The sequence below is a fragment of the Lichenostomus cassidix genome, chromosome 2, assembly GCF_008360975.1.
Source record: "Lichenostomus cassidix isolate B80296 chromosome 2, HeHo_3.0, whole genome shotgun sequence".
In the NCBI taxonomy this organism is placed as follows: domain Eukaryota; kingdom Metazoa; phylum Chordata; class Aves; order Passeriformes; family Meliphagidae; genus Lichenostomus; species Lichenostomus cassidix.
Genome location: NC_139482.1, coordinates 140,739,006 through 140,760,408, shown reverse-complemented (window position 1 = coordinate 140,760,408; position 21,403 = coordinate 140,739,006). Strand labels below are relative to the sequence as shown.

At 41.9% G+C, this 21,403-nt stretch overlaps 1 protein-coding gene across 16 annotated transcripts in view; it reads left to right on the top strand.

Annotated features, from left to right (window-relative positions):
- Positions 1-21,403, top strand: part of MTSS1 (MTSS I-BAR domain containing 1) — a 125,897-nt gene that overhangs the window by 36,830 nt on the left and 67,664 nt on the right. The window contains exon 1 of one of the 16 annotated variants that reach the window (XM_085053541.1): positions 21,129-21,159. The exons of the other annotated variants lie outside the window; for them this stretch is intronic. Coding sequence (XP_084909667.1) covers positions 21,144-21,159 — 16 coding nt within the window. The 5' untranslated portion in view covers positions 21,129-21,143. Of the gene's footprint in view, positions 1-21,128; positions 21,160-21,403 lie in introns of those variants that run through there. 16 annotated transcript variants of the gene reach the window in all.

Here is a 21,403-nt window from a genome sequence, read left to right as displayed (position 1 = left end):
ACAGTTATTCTCTTCAGAGCCTGTCTTTGAGTGGTAAGCATCATATTTTTGGTGTTAGAGCAATTACAGCTTCAGCTGTAGGTCTCTGGTTTGTATCCAGTTCCTGTGACCTGGGCAGTTAGTCTGTAGCACAGGCTGCAACCTTCAGGTGTCTTCCATCGTACATTTTTAATGGGTCATAAACCTGCAGGTGGTATGACCTGGCATCTGCTCAAAAGGGGCTGGAAATGAGCTAATCCAAGGCTTTGTTGAGAGGATGTATAGCTCCTGCAAGTCAGGTGATGGAAATGACCAGTGTAGTGCCTTCATGGATCTGCTGGATTAATTACTGTAATTAGTAGGAAAAAATGGTGGACCAAGACAGGATATAAAATGTGCAGGATTGCAGCATACACATTACCCAGCTGGACTGTTGTTTTTCTCTGTATGCAGGGTTTGAGAAGACAAGTAGGGAGTGTGATGCTCCTCCATAATAAACTGCTTCTGGCATGCAGGGACCTCTTTGGCAGTAAACTGTGGTCATCCTAGTGGTTAGAGGACCTGGCTGGTGGAAGAGGGAGTTGTACAGATCTGCAGAGGTTTATGTCTCAGCATAGAGACTCAGTGTTTTACTTTAAATGGGATGCTATGCAGGAAGTGTTACTGCTAGACCCATACATCTGTCCTGCTTTGAGCTTTGTCAAGGTACTGACCTTGCCAGTTGCTAAATGACCTGAAAACAAGATGAGGCTTAGACTGTATTCAGAGCTGGGTGAGGAGCATGGAAGCTGACTGACAATGCAATTGCAGCTCAGAAACTGTAGATTAATAGTTGACAGTATTTTTAATGAACTGTCTGATTGCAAGACCTATGAAACATTGTGACTGCATCCTCACTACTCTGTGTGGCTGGGCTTGTTTTGGAGGAAGGAGAGCTTTTTGTGCCTGGTACCATCAGAGTAACAGCTTGAGAACCCTTAACTTCTCCAATTCCTGAGACATTTACTCCACAGAAGTAATCAAAAGCATATGAATTTAATCCAGAGCATGATTTCCTTTAATCCATGAATCTTAAAGCATCACTGTTTTGTTTCCATTAATGCAATGCAAAACATGGGTCTTGCAGTTTTCGAGTAGCTCTTACTGGTACGAGCATCTCTAATACCTCAGATGAATTTCATTCAAACCAAAATATACAGTGGCCTGTTTATAAAACTCCAGAGCAGGTTTATGACTCAGACACTGACTGAGGCTACTTGTTAATTGTGACAGTGGATTGGATATTTAGCTTTTAATTCCTGTGAATACGGGTTTTTTTTTAGCTAACCTCATTTGAGGGGGAGACTGGGGGAGAAGAAAGAAACGGGAGAGTGTTCACATTTGTTGGGCCAATATTTTTCAAAACCCTAAAAGTTATGTGCTGTAAATCATACATTATAATGCACATATATAAGGTACATTTTTAGAGCTGCTGGAATAAATATGGATGGCTGTGACCCTTTGAGATGAATATTTCAATCCTAAATTTAGCATTTCCTAATTAAGGAACTTCCCTTGATAATTTGTACGACTGAATGGAATAAGGGCTGTGCATTGAGAATGTATCCCTTAAATTTTTACAGATCTGTTTGTGGCTCTGATGCTGTGTGATATTCTGCAGAAGACTCAAGTGAATCAGGAGGGTTTCTGGGGCAGCATCCTGGTGTTCAGGGACATCCCAGTGCAAATTCTTGGAATTCATGGCACATTTTGATCTTTGTCCTTGCATGTTGTATGTTTTTCAGTTGGTGGCAAATGTAATTTTCATGAGTGCAAAGGAGAAACTAATGTGGTATGTAAATGAAAAATTATAAGAAGGGAAACTTTATTGGTTGCTTTATAAAACGTTTTCCCCATAAACATTATTGGCAGAAGGTATTGCAAACTTACAGCTACAAAGTAATGAATTTTACTACACCCTCTTTAGCACATTTGGAAGTTGTTTTTGGCACAGCAAGTCGATTTTCTGGACCTACTAATATCTTCACTCTTATAGAGGACAGAATCATAGAATCATAAAATCATTTGTTCAGGAAAAGACCTAAGATAATCTAGTCCAACCGTAACGTTCAGGTTTTGTTTCAATTTTTATCTGTCTTGAGTTCTGAAGACAGGATGTGTTGTTTAAAAGTGACAGTTCTTCATTTAAAAATAAAACAAACCTTCAACAAAATGGCTACCATGCAGATAACATACAAGTCAAAAGGAAGGTGCTCTGCTAATTCAGACAGGATTTCTTTCTGCATATTAAACAAGCTGAGAACAGGGACAAAATAACTTGTTTTTCAGCTTGTTTAATAAAAATAGGGTTTTGTTGTTGTTTGCTTCAGAATCTTTTTAGACACATGATGGTCAGACAAAATACCATGTAAGTATTTATGTGAATAAACAATCTGCCCCAATAATAATGCAGCACATCCTATTAGTTCTATGTTTGGACTGCTGCAACTTCAGATGCAAAAACTGATTTTTTTCTTTACACTCATTCTACACGTCTTTTTCCAAATCTATGAATTGATACAGCACATCTGTGCTACTTGAGAACAAAAAAGTATGAAGTCATAGTCCCCTAAATAGCTTGTAGGATGAAAATGCTGAAGACAGCCTTCTTTTCATATCCTGTGGGTCTCTTGTACGGGACTAGGGAATCTTGGCTTTGATTCTTCATGCAGAGTCTTCACAATATCCACATCTGGGCTATGAATGTAGCTGAGAACAGATCTGCTTTGGATCTTCATGGCTAATAATAACTTCAAGAAACAAATGCTTCTAGCAGAAGAATTTCTGTGTGGTCTCTAAAACAGACCAAGTTAAGACAAAAAGGAGAAACCGAAGCATCCAAATAGCATTGAGCTGGTATCAGCTGCCAGAGTTGTTCAAGCAATTTTCTCTCAATTGACAAAGAATTTTTTTTTTACTTCCCGATAAATCCTCTCAGTCACAGTGAAAATTCCTATCTCATCTTTCTTTTGTGATATCTGCATATTCTCCCAGATAATCTGCATTGTATTCAGCACAGTGTCTATTTTAAAAAGGACATTTTGCAGAGCTCATTGTTTCCATTGTTTCCTTTTTTGTAATAACATACCAGGTCCTTTTCACTAGCATACATTTTAAATCATTTTTTCTTGGTGGCAGGATGTTATCTATTTAAATAGCCATATTCAGTGTTTCTTACTAACTGGTAGAAGGTGAATCTGTTTTGAACTGTGAATTACTGTGAGTACACCTGCATCTTGTAAAAATACCAGCAATGCCTTAAAAATGACTACTTCAGGCACAGGAAAACCTCATAATTTAAATATTTGAGTAAACATATCAAACATCTTTTGGGTGGGAGGAAGAGAAAATTGATGGTTGGACATTTTTATTTTTAAATGTCCTGAGGGTTGTGCTTAGTTGTGAAATAGCAACTAAAAATGAGAGGAGGAAAAGAAATTGGCAAGGTTTCCTCATTCTTCTTAGAGGAAGCAGCATCGCACAGCTGACCTGGGAACGTGTGCCAAGAGATGACATGAGTGTCTCGGATTCATGCGGATGCTGCTGTGGTCTTTGCAGTGTCTGAGGGGGTAGGGTGAGGCTGGGAGGAGGACTTCAGGATTTCCAGAGTTTGAACAGAATAGGAAGCAAGATTCAAGTGAACTCCTGGGTGAAAGTTGGAAGAAGTCAAGGTAACAGCAACCTCACTATGGGTCTCAGCACTACTTGTCTTGAGTGTGAAGTTCATCCTGGGTGCGTGAAAGAAGAAAAGAGAATTCCAGTTGGATTGGAATGTTTTACACTGCTACAGTTGTGGGGTTTTTTGTTTGTTTGTTTTTAATTGCATGAGAGGAAGCACTGCAATAGGCAATGCCTAGAATGGTTTGAGGTGTTTAACATGACACAGTCCCATCAGCACTGGAAACAGGCAAGTTTGACAGTAAATTCATAGCTTTGAATTCACGGAAGTTCATGCACATCATTACAGGCCTGGGGAAGGATGGCTTGAGAGCTGCTCAGTAGGGCAGGACTTCGGGGTGCAGGGTGGCAGCAGCTGAACATGAGCCAGGTGGCCAAGAAGGCCAGTGGCATCCTGGCCTGTATCAGGAGTAGTGTGATCAGCAGGACCAGGGCAGTGATCATGTCCCTGTACTCAGCAGTGGTGAGGACACACTTCGAGTGCTGTGTCCAGTTCTGGGCCCCTCAGTTCAGAAGGGATGTGAAGGTGCTGGAGTGAGTCCAGAGAAGGGCAGTGGAGCCTGCTGAAGGGTCTAGAAAGCAAGTCTTATGAGAAGTGGCTCCGGGACCCGGGGGTATTTAGTCTGGACAAAAGGAGGCTCAGGGGAGCCTCACTGTCTCTACAATTGAATGGAGGTTGTAGTGAGGTGGGGCTCAGTCTCTTCTGCAATGTCTCAGGTGAAAGTGTAAGGGGAAATGGCCTTATATTTCACCAGGGGAGGTTCAGATTCTGTATTAGAAAAACTTTTTTCACTGTAAGAGTGGTCAGACATTGGAATTAGTTGCCCAGGGAGGATATGGAGTCATCATCTCTGGAAGTGTTCAACAGGTATCTGCATGTGACACTTGGGATTGGTTTAGGGGTGTTTGTGGTGGTGCTGGTTGACAGTTGGAGCAGATGATCTTGAAGGTGTCTCCAGCTTTGATGATTCTGTGAAAATCGTCAGGCTCAATTGGTTCACATGTGTTTTAAAAAAGTTTATAAGGAGGGGTAATGATTTAAAATACAAGCCTTAACCTGCCTCTCACTGGATTGACCACCAGCTGTTGCCAGTGGATGTAGTTCACTGCACATGAGATGTGGCCTTAGTAAGTTTCCCTTTGAGAGGATGCCTTGGTGCCACACCCTTGCTTGCTGGTGCCATTTTTAGGGATAAATGACAGTCCGTAAAGCAGAATTAATGACATCCTGTATCTTTAACCTTGGAGGAAATGCTGTAATTTAGTCTTGGTGGAAGTAAGATGTAAATCTGTAACTGTGTAATTAAACTACACAAATTCTTTTGACTTATTCCCTACATCCACACACCAGTAAAAGCTCAAAACTATCAACATTTCAAACAGGAGGAAAAGAGGGATTGAAAATTTTTATATAACCTCATGTGGAGATAGAGGAGGTAAGAGTTAAACAGATACATGAATTTAGTGGTAACAGGTTTTTTAAAGAATTAAATGGCTTGTTTGTTCTGCCTTGCTCATTTAATTACAGCAGTGTATTAAACTTCTTATTTACAGTGAAATAACCAGTAACAGACATGTTTAGGTTATACTTTTTCCAGAGACAAGTCCCTGCAAAAAAAGTTGTATTTGTTATATTTGCACACCCACGTAGGTATAATAGGTGTCTGCTTTTAGTTTCAGATACTTGTTGAACAACCAAAAATAGGTTTCTGGAGTCTCTGACACATGTGAAAACTAGAGCTTGAATGGGAAGCCAAGGTTCACATCAGTCATGCGGGGCAGTGTGTATTTGTTATCATACTGTATGACAAAGAATCAGAATTTGGGGGCTTACTTTGGAGGCTTCCCAGGCACGTAAAAAGAATATTCAATCTTTCTACTTTGGTGTAAACTCACATTAATTTACAAGTTCCTGTGGAATTTGGGCTCTTCCTAACCTCTCCCACAATATTCTGTTGGATCTAAAATCCTTGATATTTCATTGAAGGGGAACTTTGGCATTTGAGGTAGCTGATTTTCAGTTGCTGCTCTTCATATCCATTTACTCAGAACAAAGGTAATGCTGAGGTGGCACAGTATTAAGAAGGGGGGGATTAGGGTGCAGTTGAGCTTTTGCTGTCATTACTCATTTTCACATGTTGCAACCAAAAATGTTTTGGCTTTCTCTGCCAAGAAGCAGATTAGTTTATGTTGCTCCAATTGTGGAATTAAATTTTCCTTTAAAATACTACATCAGAAAGTTCTGTTTCACAGTCAGGAAAACTTTCTTCCAAAGTATTTTGAATCTCTCCCACAGAATGAGAATGGGAATCAAGTAGATACTAAAACAAGCCGCATCTGAATACCTAATTAGTCACCCAACCCTCAAATAGAAAGCCACTTGGAAGCTTACATTTTAATTCTCAAGCCAAACAAGTGTCTAATAACAGCATTAATTCTAGGATTTGGAACTGTTTTTTCACTGCCATAAAAAGGTACACTTGATAACCATTGATACAGTTGTAACTATTCCAGTAGTAGTTTACAAAAAAGAGCCAAACAACCACCCCCACCTTTTTTTTTACTGCCCAGTTAATTTGTGAAAGGAAAAGAACTATTTTCAGAAACTGAAAAGGGAGGGTTCAAATAGGTCTCCTGTTTTATTAATTAATTACTGAGTATCCCTTCAGTTCTGAAAGAGCAATTTATTTTCCTGTGACTGTTTCCAAGAGGAAAATTAACTCCTGGGAAGGAAGCTGTGGAGAAACAATGGGACACACAGAATACATTAATCTAAATGTGAGTGCATAAATGGCATTAAACGTGTTCTGGAAGATATCCCTCGGATACAGGTAACCTGCACTTGCTAGCAGAAAGCTGCATCCTGTTGATGTCAACCAACTGTAAGGAAATACTGTTGGATTCTTAAAATAGGATTAAAATAGGCTGTATGGCTTCCATGAAAGTGTATCATCCTTGATTTACTGAGGCTGATCACTTCATGAAGAATGCATAGAAAATCCTTGCCTATCTCCAAGAAGTTCAGCGTCGGTTCCCCTAAATGTGTGTGTGCAGTTGCCAAGTGGCTGATGCCAGCTGTCTGCAGCCTGACTTGTCCCCTTCTGGGAGGCTCTTAGCTGGTAAAACAGTTCCCAGTGCCTTTAAATATAGCAACTCTGTGAGCAGTGAAACTGGAGTGAGTATGAACTCACAATATTTTAGCAAGAGTAAAGCTTTGGTATCTAACCATCTTGTTTGCTTCCTACAGACTGGCAGGGTTTGATTTACATGGATTAATGTATCCCAGCATTCCTTCTTACACTGCCTAATTTGCTTGCTGAAGATAATTGTCTGCTCTGTAAGGGGTGGTGAGTGTGCCTGGTGCATGCACTTACAGCAGTTAATTTCATTACCTTGAACTTTCAAAAAGATATAGAAAAGAGCTGCACTTGATTAAGGACATGGCTTTGGGATAAATACCTGTAGAGTGCCTCATTATAGATAAACAGATTTGGTGCCATGGCTTTATTGACAATCCAGTTTTGTCAAAATGATTTGAACTAGGTACCTGTAACCTCAGCAGGAAAGGGAAAAGGCTTAGAAAGCTGGATAGTTCTCATGTGATCATGTTATCATGGGTATATTTACATCCAAAATAGAGAAAGCACCAGAATAAATAGCACCAGTGTTTATTGCAGAGCTTTGTGTTCTGTTTGTCATGCTAACACAGCAAGTAGTGTGAAATAGTAGTGACAGGGAAGTGAGTGTTTATGTAATTAAGTGATTTCTACAATACTGTCCTTGTTCTTCTCCAACTACTGCGGTTGCTGCTTGAGAACCCCACCTCGTGCCATAGTATGTGTTTTCATTCAGTCATTCATTGATTCATTTACTTATTTGCATCCAGGCATTAATTTTGGGAGTGAAGGTTGTCTTATAGCCACACTTTTGAATGATTTATATGGTCTTGACCAGATTTAGCAAACAATTTCTCTGTACTGGTGACTTTAAAATCACCCATTACAGTACCTGAAAAATAGGAGCTTGCTTATCTTCTTCCTGGGGGAATCACCATTTTAGCTTCTGTGGTCTTCAACATTATGACTACAGCTTGTCATAAGATATGATGTTCCTGATATAGCCCAAGGAAATAAATGGATTCTCTTTGCAGAGGTGAAATAATTGGAATAAATGGGAAAGTCCTAGCCAAATCCTAACCATTACATATGCCGTTTTCCCATGGCCTCTTTCACAGGAACATGACAGTGTTATTCACCATTCTTTTCTTGTTAACAGAAGTTTTGGTTCACATGCCAGAGTTCATGTTAAGGTGGGGTGATGAATACAGAAAACTGACTTTCCACCTGATTACTCGGGGTCCTTCTTTGCGTGGTGTTTCATCTTCAAGATTTTCACTGGAGCTGAAGTTGGCATCTAAGGGAATGTCAGGATGGAGTTGCTTTACTTGGGGGTAAACCTATGGTGTGATGCCCATTGCTCCTGCAAGCCCCTAACTCTGCTTCCGTGGGTTTCTTCTGTGCTCTGTGTTTCTCAGCCCTGGTGGGGATGCTGCTGGCTTGGTGAAATCTCTGCAGTATCTGCAGAGGTTACAAAAGTGCTGCAGATTGTCTAGATAAACATTTTGGTCTTGTTTTTGTACTAGTCCTGGTGCTGTTGCCAAATACTATTATCATAATTGGCCAAAGGAAACGAGGGGCCCAGGCTTGTACCAGAAATAGCAGCTCTTGTTAATGTGCAGTGGTTTGTTGTGTCCATGTGTCTTGCTCCAGCACTCTGGGAGGCAGCTGGTTGTGTTGCTTGTTTTTTTAATGTTTGTATCAGAACTGGTTTTGGGAGAAGCAGAGTTCACTCCTGGTCTATGCTCCAGAAAGCATGGTTAACTGATAAGGATTTGTATCAGAGGAGGGCATTTGTGTGATTGCATTTGATGGGGAGAAGAGAGACACTCGGAGTTTAAATAATTCATCCCTTTCTTTCAGTCACTTCTTTTCAGGTGTGGTGTGTGTCTTCATTAAATTTTGCATGAGTGCTGTGATAAGAGAAATGAGTTCTTGGCATCAGAGGCAGAATGCAGATGATTTGGGATGGTAAGTGACCATGGCTGGATGTGGGGTGCTGTGGCAGCAGCTCAGTCTGTGCCATTCCCACCCCATGGGAATGATGAAGCTCAGGAAGTTCCTACAACAAACAACAGCAAATAAGCCATCCTTGCAACAGGATTGGAAGGATTTGAGAATGATTAAAGTTCACCGTTTAAGAACCACTTCAGGCTCCCTGCCCCTATGTAACACTCCACACAGTGCTATAATTATGCACCCAGTGGGTCAGTCTGTCTCATCCCAGTCTGAGAGGATTCCCCCAAAATGCTTTTCTTGTGCTTGTGGCTGACAGGAAGGGCAGACTGAGACTGTTTTTCAGATTTTGTTTTAAAGCTGCAGTTCGTGGTTGCTCTCAACTCCTCTTGAGCAGCTTGTTTCCAGAAAGAGCTGCTGCCTTTGTGTGCCACAGTCAGGAGATTGTTTCCACCAAAACTAGAGTGTTGTGGACAATGAGGGGAGGCAGCAGAAGGTCATTGCCAGCCCTTTGAAAGGAGAAAGGTGCCAAGAAAACCCCCAAATCTCTTGGGGAACTGGTAGCTGAGGCTGCAAGTCTCAGTTGTGTGCTGGAAACATGCAGTGGAGCAGCAAGCTGCTTTGGAGTTTGGAGCTGCTTCCAGCTGTGCAATGACAGGCAGGAAAAAGTGTCTCTTGTATTTGAAGATGACTGTCACCGTGCACTGAAATGCACTTGAATTTGTTGGTCTGAAATAAGTACCCATGTGAGCAGCATTGCATCAGTGCCTTCACATGACAAATGGCATGGAGCAATGGCTAATAGTTTTCACTTCCCTCAGAGGTTTGCTTTTGTCTTCAGAATGAAATGTTAAGAAATTGAGACACAATGTTTTTCCTTCTCATTCTCCCTCCCATACTCCAAAGGGTGGAAGCAGTGATCCTGCAGACAGAAGCAAGGGTATTGCCTTGGGCCTATGTGCTTCTGCTTGGTGACAGAGTTTAACCCATTGGACCCCATCAAACATATGGCCAAACAGCTGTTGCCTATTTGCGTCCTACAGCAGCTGCCCTCAGCCCTCCCTTCCACAGCACCAGCTGCTGGGGAAGCCACAGAGAAAAGCCTCTGCACCCCAGCATTCCTGTTTCTCTGAACTGCCTGTGGGTCGCTGGCCAGCTGGGAGTCTTTGTTGCAGGTTATTAAAAGAGCACCCAAGTTTGGTGTGCCTGAGAAATCTACCGGTGTTTCTGAGAGTGGTTGCTTTAAAAGTGGGAGGAAAATACAGATGCTTTATGTATTATAGCCAGCTCTTCTGGGCGTGATGAAAGGGTTTCATTTGCAGGTGACCATTCACATTAGCAGAAAAGTTGGTTTTCACTCTGTGTTTCAAATCCATTTGTCAAATTCTCCCTTAGATGCTTTGCTTGCCCTTTAATCCCTGGAACCCTGTCTGGCCTGGGAACTTAAATTGTTGGGGTTTTTTAAAGTTCCTTTTAGTCCCCATCCATCCTAAATGCTGCATTTTGTTTTAACCAGATGAGAATTAAGTAGCTGGGTCCACTTGAGGGCTGTTCCAAATAGTTCCTGGTATTCCATAGCTCAGTGTTGAGGTTGTATGGCTTGGTTCCTGTGCCTGCAGGGAGTTTCTTTCCATGTTAAGGACTAAACAAGTACTTTCCTTTGCCGAGTCTTCTGACAAACTGGTGAGAGGAAGCCTGGTTTCACTGAATCACAGGAGAATGACCCACAGTGGCAGAGCTTTGATGTGGTGGTGCACTGGCACAAGGAAGCCATTGAACATTAAATTATGCCACTGCTGATTGGGATCAGTGAGCTGCCTCCTAATACTCTGGTTTGGTCATGGGACAAAACCCAGCAGTAGAGATCTGTGTTTCTTCACTGACATTTTAAAATAATCCAAATGAAAGAGTTGGAGCTTACTTGATGTGCAGATCCCTTTGAGCTGGGAAAGCAGGGCTGCGACTCAACTGAGCAATGGCTGGTGCTCTCAGCAGGGCCACAGTCCTGTGACTAATGCAAGTTTGGGATATTTTTAGTGTTCTTCCTTGAGTTGTTTGCCTGGTCCTCTCCGCACTTGGTTAGTGCCGTGAAGGTCACACAAAGATAATAGAGAGTTGTAAAGAGTGCTGAGAGGGCCAGCTGGTTGGGATGGCACTCCACCAGCAACGCTCCTGCTTTTGAGATAGAGGGGTCAGGAAGGGCTGAGAAAGTACTGGCATGCTGCTTTCAAGATATCAAACCCAGCTTTCTTCACACCTCTAAGCTAGGAAATAGGTATGTGCCAGGGAACAAATCCAGGCATCAGAAAAAGAGTGACCTGGTCATTTTGTCTGAAAGGATTAGGGAGTAATGTACAGCCTGCAACCCAATAGTCAGAACTCTTATCTTGCATACTTCCCGTTCAGCAGGGAGTAGCAGTACCCTTGTTGTGGAGGGGAGGAGATCTGCCATCACTGAATATATTGACAAAGGGAAATGGCAGGAGACTCCCTTTACTGCTGGACTCCCCTGTAATCAGGTTCCCCCAAAACCTCTGTTTTTCTGCTTCTTACCTTTCATCTTGCATTGTGAGTATTAAAATTGCTGTTGATGGAGGGTGAAATCAATCCATCCCAAGGACTGCTGCTGTCCTTACACAATGCTGCTGTTCAGGTGACTGGGAACTTAACTATGTGGTGACATCTCATGAAGAGACCCTAAAACTTACTAAGGAGATCAGGAGTGAAGGCAGAGTGTGCAGCTGAAGCCATCTGAAGCAGTCTCTTAGGAAATGCCTCTGGGAAAAGTGGGGGAAAAATGAATAAAATAAGTCACCAGAATGACACACTGGTGTGTTACCAACACCTTTCTAGCTACCAGTGTCAAGCACAGCATAACTGGAAGGAAAGGATATTCTTGGGAGCAAATAAGAATACAAATAATAAAATTACTTTTTCTGTGTGTGTTAGATATTGAATGAAATATGTTGGACTAATTTCAAAACAAAAAGCGTGAGTGAATTGTCCTAATTTACCTTGCAAAGCAGAGTTGTTGTCCCTGTGTCCTTCACCTGGAATTGCCTCATTTAAGGGACATTCAGTAGAAGCAGGCTTTGACTCCCAACTGTTCCCTCTGCTTCTCCTCCTTGTTTGTTCTTCTCTCCGTTTACCCAGGTTCTCTTGAGGGATGAGAGATGCTTTTCATTTTTCGGAAACTCTTGGCTGTGCTGTTGTGTCTGTGGTTTCCTGAGGAATGGTTGTGTGGGGTTTCTGAACAGCTGCTCAGGGCAAACCCGGGCTGACGACACACCAACCTTGGAACTCTTTCCATTACACTATCAGCTTTTCCCCTGAGGCAGGACAGCTATCTATCCAATGGAATGACACATTTTTCAGCGCTGTCAGTCCTTAAATATCAACTAAGTGAATTAATAGAGAGCAGGTGAATGTTTCTTCAGAAGAAAGTTTAATGTCATGTAGCTGTTTGATGCATTGCCTCTGGCGCAACCGTCTTGTCATAAAACCTGACATCATTTGTTTAGTTGTCTCTCAGAATTATTTGCTGCTTTTCAGGTTTGTTAATTATAAGTGACGTTACACGTACTCTGATATGAGCTAGAATTACAACTTTCAGATTGACTGCACAGCAAGAAAGCACATTTCACTAGGAGACAGTGCAGCCTTCTTCAATGTACCCGTCTGTTGATTGATGAATAGCTGAAGGAATGACTTACTGGGATTGCTCTGGCTCCAGCATTCAGTACAAATAGGTCTTTCTGAGTAGCATGGCAATGCCACAGGACCCTTTCATCAAACTATTTGAATGGGCTTTCTGCTCTGTAGTCACTGCCTTAATCCAGTGATGCAGGTGTGAAACCATGCTGCAGGCTGAGGAGCTGTAGTGTTACGAGGAGGCTGATTCCTCTGAGCTGCTGTTGCTCTCTCTGTTGTGGAGTGTGAACTTGTAACCTTTATCTGAATGCTGCTTCTCCCAGTGAAGCTTTTTATTCCAAATCCAAAAAAGGCATCAACGAAAGCCCCACACCTTTCCTCCACAATAACAAACAGTTTGTAGTTGTGTGAATCAGCTGTTCAAAAAGTATATCCCCAAAATGATGTCAGTTGAACAGGAAAAAGTGGTTTAGAAGATCAAATGTCCAGTAAATTGATCCCGAGACAGAAGCTGGGGCTCTTAGAAGCACATGCAGCGAGATAACTGCTGACTGCAGTTGGGGGTGAACGCAGATAAGCTTCTCCTGCTGTAGCTTGCAGCAGGATAAATGGCTTATTAGGGCGTAGATGCAAGTGCAAAATGTGGGCTTGCAGGAGTTCATATGGTTGTCTGAGAGAGGTAGTATGGAAAAGGGAGTTGTAGCATTTTCTTCCCATTTCTTTTACTCGTTGAGCCACAAACTTCAAAGAGGGCTGAAAAAATCCAAAAGGGGACATTTTGATCATTGAGCTGCCCCTGTTGGAAAAATTCCAGTGTGTTGAGCAGATATCTTTCCATATATCACAGAGGGCCTTTGTCCTGCTGCTTCTCCCCCAAGACTGCAAACATCAATTAAATTCATCAATATAAAATGGAGTCCTTTGCCTCCTACTGAGCCTAGTGGTCTTCCAGTACTGTGCATGTCCTTGGCCTTCAGCATGCTTTATCTGCACTGCCTGAGTGTTTATATTGTGGTGCTCTATTGCATGTTATTTTCCAGAAAATAACTATCAAATACTTTTCCCTATCTTTAAGTAGGTCAACCGTTAATCTAATTGATTAACTTTGTAGCTAGTCAATTAAATTGATTTTCTCATATATGGGGGACATATTTACCCACTGTATCTGTGTAACTGACTGTGTAGTTTTGTGTAGAGGAACTGTGAAAAGCTTTGTTGGGCAAAACCTCAAGGGGAAAACCCAAAACCTGATAGGGAAGGCATTGCAAAAAGCAGCTGAACACTGAGGTGTCCTTTAAAAACAAGTTCAAAGATGTTTTTGTCTGAAATGTCAGGCTGTCAGCTCACAGGTATCTTCATTGAATAGTGAAAGTTCAGGGGTGTTACAAGGCAGTACTTTGCTGGAAACTAACCCATGAAATGCCCCTCTTGTTTGACAGAGGAGTCACTGAAAGATAAAATTTGAGAGATTAGTTCCTTCGGGGAGTTCAGCAGCCACTGCACTTTCGTACTGGAAGCCTGAAGTAGCTGTAACAGCTTGTTTGTGGTGTTGAAGAATGGACCATCATTCAAAAGCTGCCATGAATTATCCATGGAAAATGGCCCTCAGATAGGAGCCCCTTGGTGGCTGGTTAGTATAATTAATATAAACATCTTGCTGCAGCTTTACATTTTGGTTTAGCAACTTCTCAATTTGAGAAGAGTCTTGGGACTGCCTAGATTTCAATTATCTCCCTGATGCTGGAGGTGGGGTTTTAACTTGATGTTAATTACATTCCTCAGGGGAAATGCAGACAGCAAGCAGTGGTTAGGATTGTGCAGACAGCATAGCTCACACCAAACATCTGAACCCAAAGCAAATGTACCATTAAGGAGTTAAAAGTGCTATGCTGCTTGCTTTTTATTTTAGAGACTCCTTTTTTTTTAAGGTGGGCTTGTGGAATGTAGCAAATGTGGAGTGTTACTGGGCTTGTATTTAAATCATGTATTCCATGTTTTTCAACTTGTTTTTTGTGAATCTTACTAAATACTTGATTAAAAGAATTCCAGTACAGAAGAATGTGAGAGCATGAACTGAATGTGCAAAAAAGCTAGAAGATAGCTCAATTTCTTTCCTTGTAGTACTTTTCTACTGTTGATGTATGCTATGGTGCTGTCATGGTAGACAGGTAAGCCTTTGCTGTAAAAATGATGTATTAAGCAATGTTGGGCCTTCAGCTCAGTACTTTCTCTTTGGGCAGATGCAGCATGCAGGAACTGCCATGGAACAAGTCTCTTGGGAAGCATCTTAGGCATTGCTGTCCAGAAAGAATCATGTTGGCTTTGGAGAAAGACCAGCTAGAAGATGGAAGGGAATTTGAGAACAGAGCAGACAGAGCCCTTTCTTCTAAGAAGCAGAGGCAGGAGCTTCAGCCAGACCCATGGTTGCAGATCAAATTGTGAGGGTCATCTTGCACTCTGTAGCACTCCCAGTCTCACAGTGCTTATTTGTCGAACACATCCCACTATTCTATTTAGTGATTGTGTGAATTGCTGCTATTTTCTCTTCTTGGGAAAGAAGTGATGCTGTAGTGATGACCTGGAGGATACAAACACCCTTGGTACTGCTGTGGGGGGAGGCACAGAGGGACGGCTGCAAGGGAGCTACTCTTTCATAGTGGGGAGCTTGTAAGGATGATAAAAAGGAGGCAAGCAGTGCCTGGCAGTTTGGAGTTAATTCAAAGAATGCTTGGGTTTTGTTTTTCCCTTTTGTCTGGCAGCACAGCCTCCTCTCAATTTTCCTACACAATTTCACTATTAGAAATATTTCATTGCTGGCATCTACAAGCACTTCTGCCGTTTCTGGAGGCAGTTGTGCTGAATTCTGTTGTTGGGTTTTTGCTTTAGCATGGCCCATCGTCCATGCTGAGTAGATCTTCAGTATTCAAAACATGGGGAATTGGGATAAGGCTTAGCTCTCTTCATGTGAACAACAAAGTATACACCCTTTTGAGAAACATCTTCGTTCTGTAAATGTCTTTGCTCCCACAACCTGTTGGAATACGTGTGGGTATTGATATCCTTTTATAGATGGAGGAAATCAGCTTAGTTTGCTGACTTTATGGCTGCTCTGTTGAGAGGGGAAATTGAGTTGGTGTTGCCATGACCAGGCTTTCATGCAAAGCTTCCATTTGCAAAGCTCTTTCTCACTTGTTTTATCAGCTGCACCCGATCTTATTAAAACCCAACCAGTAGCCAGCTCTGACTATTAGCTTAATGGTTTAATACCAGCTTCTCCATAAAGTAGAAGCAACAGGTTATTTAAAACATGTGAGTCAGATTGGTCTGGTGTTTTCCAGTAAGGTTATGTAAAGATATGATTATTACTTTTAAAACTCTCAAAAGCAGGAGGTGCACCTGGCATTCTTAATGTAAATGTTCCATTACAAGTTTAGGCTCAGGTTCAAAATGAAAACATTTTATGTGAGAAATCCCATCGTCCTTCTGCAAGAGGGTTGCAGTATAAAACAGAAAGTAAAATGAATGCTAGGTAGCTAGACCATTCCTGATTTTTGGTTATCAAAGCTAGTAGCTGCAGAAATTATTTAGATTATTATTATTTAAATTATTTAAAAGATTTTTAATTCACTGTTTCTGCTAGAGTATTACTTACAATTTAAAGTCCTGAGGCTTTTTGTTGGTGTAAGGACAGATTACTAAGCAATGTAACTTCTGCTTTATGGAAAAATTAGACTTTGTTAGAAGTACAGATAGATGTTTTTGAACATTTAGGGCTATTTGCTGTAAAACTCTGAAAAGATCCTTAAATATTTAGGGCAGCCTTTTTCCTGAGACAGTAAAATCTATAGGTGCCTTCTGTAGGAAGTGAGTAAAAGGGCAGTATTTACATACAGAAAGGAGACAGATGCTCATCTGCTGGAATCTCAGTGCTGCAGAAAAGGTACCATTTACAATCTGTTGTAAACTCTGTTATTCAAAGGGCAGCAATAAGATTCCCACTCAGCACTGAAACTCAAATAAGTCTTTCTACAAATCTGTTCCTTTGCTTAGTTGTTAATTGGTTTGGTAATTGTTGTGACAGCTTTCTGTGAGAGCAGCAAGCCACTGCATTCTGGAAACAGCTTGGTAAGTTCTTGCCATTTTAACTGGCTGGCTTTAATATTGCCAGTCCACAAAGAAAGGGTGGGAAAATAGATTTTGGTGTGATTGTGAAGGTGGAGACAGGCAATCATGAATTTCATCAATCCAAGCAAATGACACTTTGCATGGGTAGGTTCAAAATTCATAGCCATCTTAAAAAATAATTCCTACGATTCACAGAAATAAAGATTTTTGTGTGTGTGTGTGTTTGTGAAAGAGAGAGAGTGAGCAAGCAATCCTGGAAAACTGCAGCACCCTTGGAGGAAGGAAACAGATGGCAGGAAGAGCTTCCAGATACTTGACAGGCTGCAACAGACTTAAATGCAGGCAGTGATAAATGGGCGCAAGATTGGGTTTTGCTGTAGCTATTGTTGTTCAGTCTTGTTAAAATGCCTGATGTGCCTCTGTGTTAGCAGTACCAAAGTTTTATGTTCTCTCAGCTTTGGTGGTCCTTTGTTGAGCTGCTGTGGCCACTGGGGTGCTATGAATGGGAATGAAGATCCAGACAGTTCTATGAAAAATTAAGTTTCTTCATGAGACTAATAGCAGGACTTAATGTTGAGTAACAGCAAGGAAGAAGTGAAACTGAATTTAATTCCTGCATCTGGGTTATTCCAGAGTCTCTGGCAGAAACGGCCACGTGATGCCAATAATAAAAAAAACCAACAGTTTTGTTTGAATGATTCATTCCTCCACCATCCTCGAGTGCAAAGGCACCAATGCTGCGCCTTCCTACCTAGGGAGCTTTTTCAGGGACAGAAGTGTGTAGAAGTTGATATTTTATACCTTGTTCAGACTTCTGGGAACACTGGAGCGCAGCCTGCTGTGCAGCCAGTGTCTGTCCTGTAAGCACAGTGCCCACTTTCATGTTACTGACTGTAACAGATAATAGACCAGTGTATACTAATAGGAGCTTCTGATAGGAGCTACCGATGTGGACTTCTGTGAGGCTGTCTGCACCTGAGTGAGTGAACACAGCATCTCCTCCTTTGAGATATGGGTGGAGCACAGCTGATTTTCCTGCCCAGGTTCAGCCTGCAGTTGTGCAAACGATCAAGCCTCAGCATGAGGGTAAAACTCCACACGGTTATTTAGGCATGTGACTTCTCATTGCTTAAATCCTCTAATACTTAACAGAAGTTTCCTCCTACGAGTTTGCAAAGTGGTTTTATAGGGCAGTTTAGCGTTTTTACCCTGGGTGCTCTTTTCCCCTCCTCTAAACTATCTTGTGGCCTTGTCAGACCTTCTGTATGAGTTTGTTTTCAGCCGGGAGGTGAAGTGTGATGTTACTCAAAGTCAGCTCGAGAAGGAGCTGCTTTATTTCGAGGCAAGGCGGAGCGTGGGCAGAGAGCTGTGTAAGCTGTGTACGTGACCGAGGACAGCTAAGTAAGCAGGTACTTAACATGAGCAAGCAGTTGAAGGAATGCAGGCTGGGACAGATGGCTTTGGGGCAATCTGAAGAACAGGGAAAGCAATTAAGTTGAAAAGTATCTGCCTGGGCTCAGGAGCCTGTGTGCTCTTACAGCCCTGGTTTTCACTGCTCTCTGGATGGCTTCTCAGTACTATGGTGCAGTGCTGCCTGGAGTGGTCAGCTTCACATCATCACTTAGCTGTGTGCAGCCAAAGCTTCTCAGCCAGCAGCATTCGGGCTGAGGCAAAGCCAGGGTATGTATAAAGTTCTGAAAGTTAGTTTTAGAAAATCTGGCCAGAAGGAACTGAAGCCAGTGTGTTGTGTAGTGACTGTTAGAAGGAAAGCATCTGGGTGAGGTGCTGCTGGTTCCCCACTGAATATGCAGATCTACTCTGCACAGGTAGTATAGAACTGCCTGTAGGGAATGTCTTTGAGACAACCTGGTCCTGGACCACTGAGGGCTCAAAGTGCTTTAGATAATTCAGTGTGAATATGATGGCCTCCTTTGAGCAGGGGAAAAAAGCCCTAAGGAATTGCTCCTCTTTTGCAAAGTCTCAATCAAAGGAGAAAGTCAAATGTCTGTGTCCTCACTTGACTTGCTGATGTAATATTAGACTGGACTGTAGGAAGTATCTGATGGAGCAACCGTGATGATACCAGTGATCTGCCACAGAGATAAGTTGCTATGTAGCACCTGATTGAAAAGGTCATACAATAAGATTTAGTTATTTGTGATCTGAATTATTGCTTGCTTCTTTATTTGCAGTGGTCAGATTTAATGGTAGTCTGAAGTGATTGTGTCCTGTAACAAAATAACTTGAAAAATATTGCTGCTGTATTCATGCGCCTAAAGCAGCCTTTTCTAGTAATGGTTTGCTTCGCCCTAAGCTTGCTGTTTTGTGGGTTTTTTTGGAACTTTAATGACAATGCTTTGAGATTGAGGTGCTTTTGTTACATGCTTTGAGATTGAGGTGCTTTAATTCGAATGGCTCATGTCAGGTAACTCAAAGGGCTCCTTGCAAAGTGGGCTTCTTTCTGTCTGTGCAGTGTCTGCATCAGCAAATGGAGATGCAGACATCTCCATTTTTATTAATTCTTTGATAGTTGGATTACTCTTTTATTAATGTCTTGATAGTCATTTACTTCAGCATCTGTCCAAACAAGGGGGAAAAGTTACTGGCTGTTGTGAAATAGGGCCTAAAGGTATTGCAGATCAGCTCCAGTCCAGTCTTTTGCTGGCCTGGAAGGGCAAAAGAAGTAAGGGTGTCCTTAAATTTTCCTTCATGGGCAATAAAGATGGCAAATAACATATTTAGTCACACCAGGATTATGGTTAATCCTATAGGTCACATCAAAAGAAATCTCTATCACTGAAGTTGCATACTTGGGTTTTTGCCTCCCAGGCTTGTCCACTCATGGAGTCTGTGATCTCCTGGCATCGTATTTACTCAGAAAAGCTACCTCCAGGAACTGCCAGTCTGCCCTGTGTGAAACAATTAAAAATCTGCAAAGATCTGGCGAGTGTCTCCCTGGTGAGTCACTGGGCAGAGAGAGCACAGGGCTCTGCATCATCCTCCTCAGCCTTGCCAGGTGCTTCACTGCCTACCTGAGGGTACAGACACTTAATTTTTCAGAAGTGAAACCACTCTTTTGTGATCCAGGCACAAAACTGCTGTCACTTATGCCAAAATGGAATTCCTGCCTGGTTTTGTTTTGTCTCCTTCAGTGTTTGTATTGGCTTGTCATTTTCATATTTTGTATCCAGTGTCAGTACTTGTTTCTGGGAAGAAAGTTTTGCTTAAACTTTAATTTCTGCAATTTGTTTGTTTAAACTTGCTGGCAACTTTGAAATGCTGCAGTCTGCTCCATATGCTAGTATCAGTGTTGCTATTAGTGACTGCCTTCCAAAGAAAAAGCAGTAATTAGACAGGGAATGTTTTTTATTAAATAGTTGGGAGTATTCTCAGTTATAATAATATTTGGGAATATTTTTGAGCTATTTTGTGGCCAGTTTTTAATAAATGTGGGGTTACTTTGTGGCTGGTGTTGAGTCGAGATTGTACAGGGCTGAACCTAGTGAAAGCATTTTTACCACCACAGACCTGCAGTGTATATGGTGAAAATAGTCCACATATATATATTTATATAACAATGACAACAGTATCAATATGATAGGCTACAGCTGACCTGAGCACAGCAAAAGCTGTGAAGACAGACAGACATGTTTGTATGTGACAGGACGGAACAGTGAGTTCATTAAGAAAAATAATAATGGTGTATGTTGTGGCTTACCAGGTTAGCTGTGACAGCTGGACAGGTTGGCCAACTGTAGCTGACACTTCAGTAGCTCAGGGTAGTCAGTCTGTCAAGGTTGAAATAGCATCAGCCTGATGAAAGGAAAGAAGAGGTCAAAAACCAGAATGCAAGCAGTGATTTTTAAGAGTCATTGGTAATATTAAACTAGTGGAAGGAAAGCCAGGTCTGAACAAAGCAACAAGACACATGTATCAAATAAGGAGATACTGGCATTACCAAAACCCAAACTTAGTTACGAGCTTCAATGCTAAGATGGATGGGAAGAACCACCGTTGCTGCTTTCAGAAGGAAAGTAAGGTTCTGGAGAAAGAGTTAGGAAGCAGAATGCAGCCCCCCATGGTCTATCAGTTGGGTGGTCGTGTCTCCAGCGATCAGGAAATGGAGCTAGAGGGGCTTTGTGACCTTTTTTCAACAGTGGTTCACTTAAAGTAATGCCTGAACCTCATTAAAAAATGGAAGTGATCCAAGATGTTAAAGACAGGGAACAAGACTGCAATGAAGAGCTCATTTGAGTCATCCACATGAAGTTGTTTATTTTATGTTTACATTTGAGAATACTGAAAACACAGATACTTTCTTCAATGGCTGAGGGTGCTTCACTCCAGCTGATCACAGCAAAAGTATTTCAGTGGGAGTTTGGTCCCCCAGGAGGAAGCTGAGCAGAGTGCAGAGAGCAAAAAGCCTGGGGGATGGAGCACTGCATGACTGCTGGAAGCAGCTGGAGCAGGAGAGATGAGGCGAAAAATGGGAAAAGATTAAACCACAAGAAACAAACGAATGGGCAATTAAAAGGAGGAAGATGGCTGCTTGTGCTGAAGACAGCTGGCAGGCTGGGGAAGAAGGGAATGGGCTGCTGAATGTTGTCCAGAGAAGGTAATTATTTCTGGCTTTGAGTTCTGGCTCTGATTCATATATTTAAGGAATATATCTGTATTTTTCATGATAAGCGGCCTGAAAGCAAATGCTGGAAATTTGCCATCTGTGTAGAAACTTCTTTACATGGATGTATACCATGAAAGTGAGTGGGACTGAAGCGAAGTCCATTAAAAAATTCCTCTGTTGATGGGAGTAAGGGGTGAATGCTCTGGACCAGTTGAAATACCGAGTTAAAAAAAGT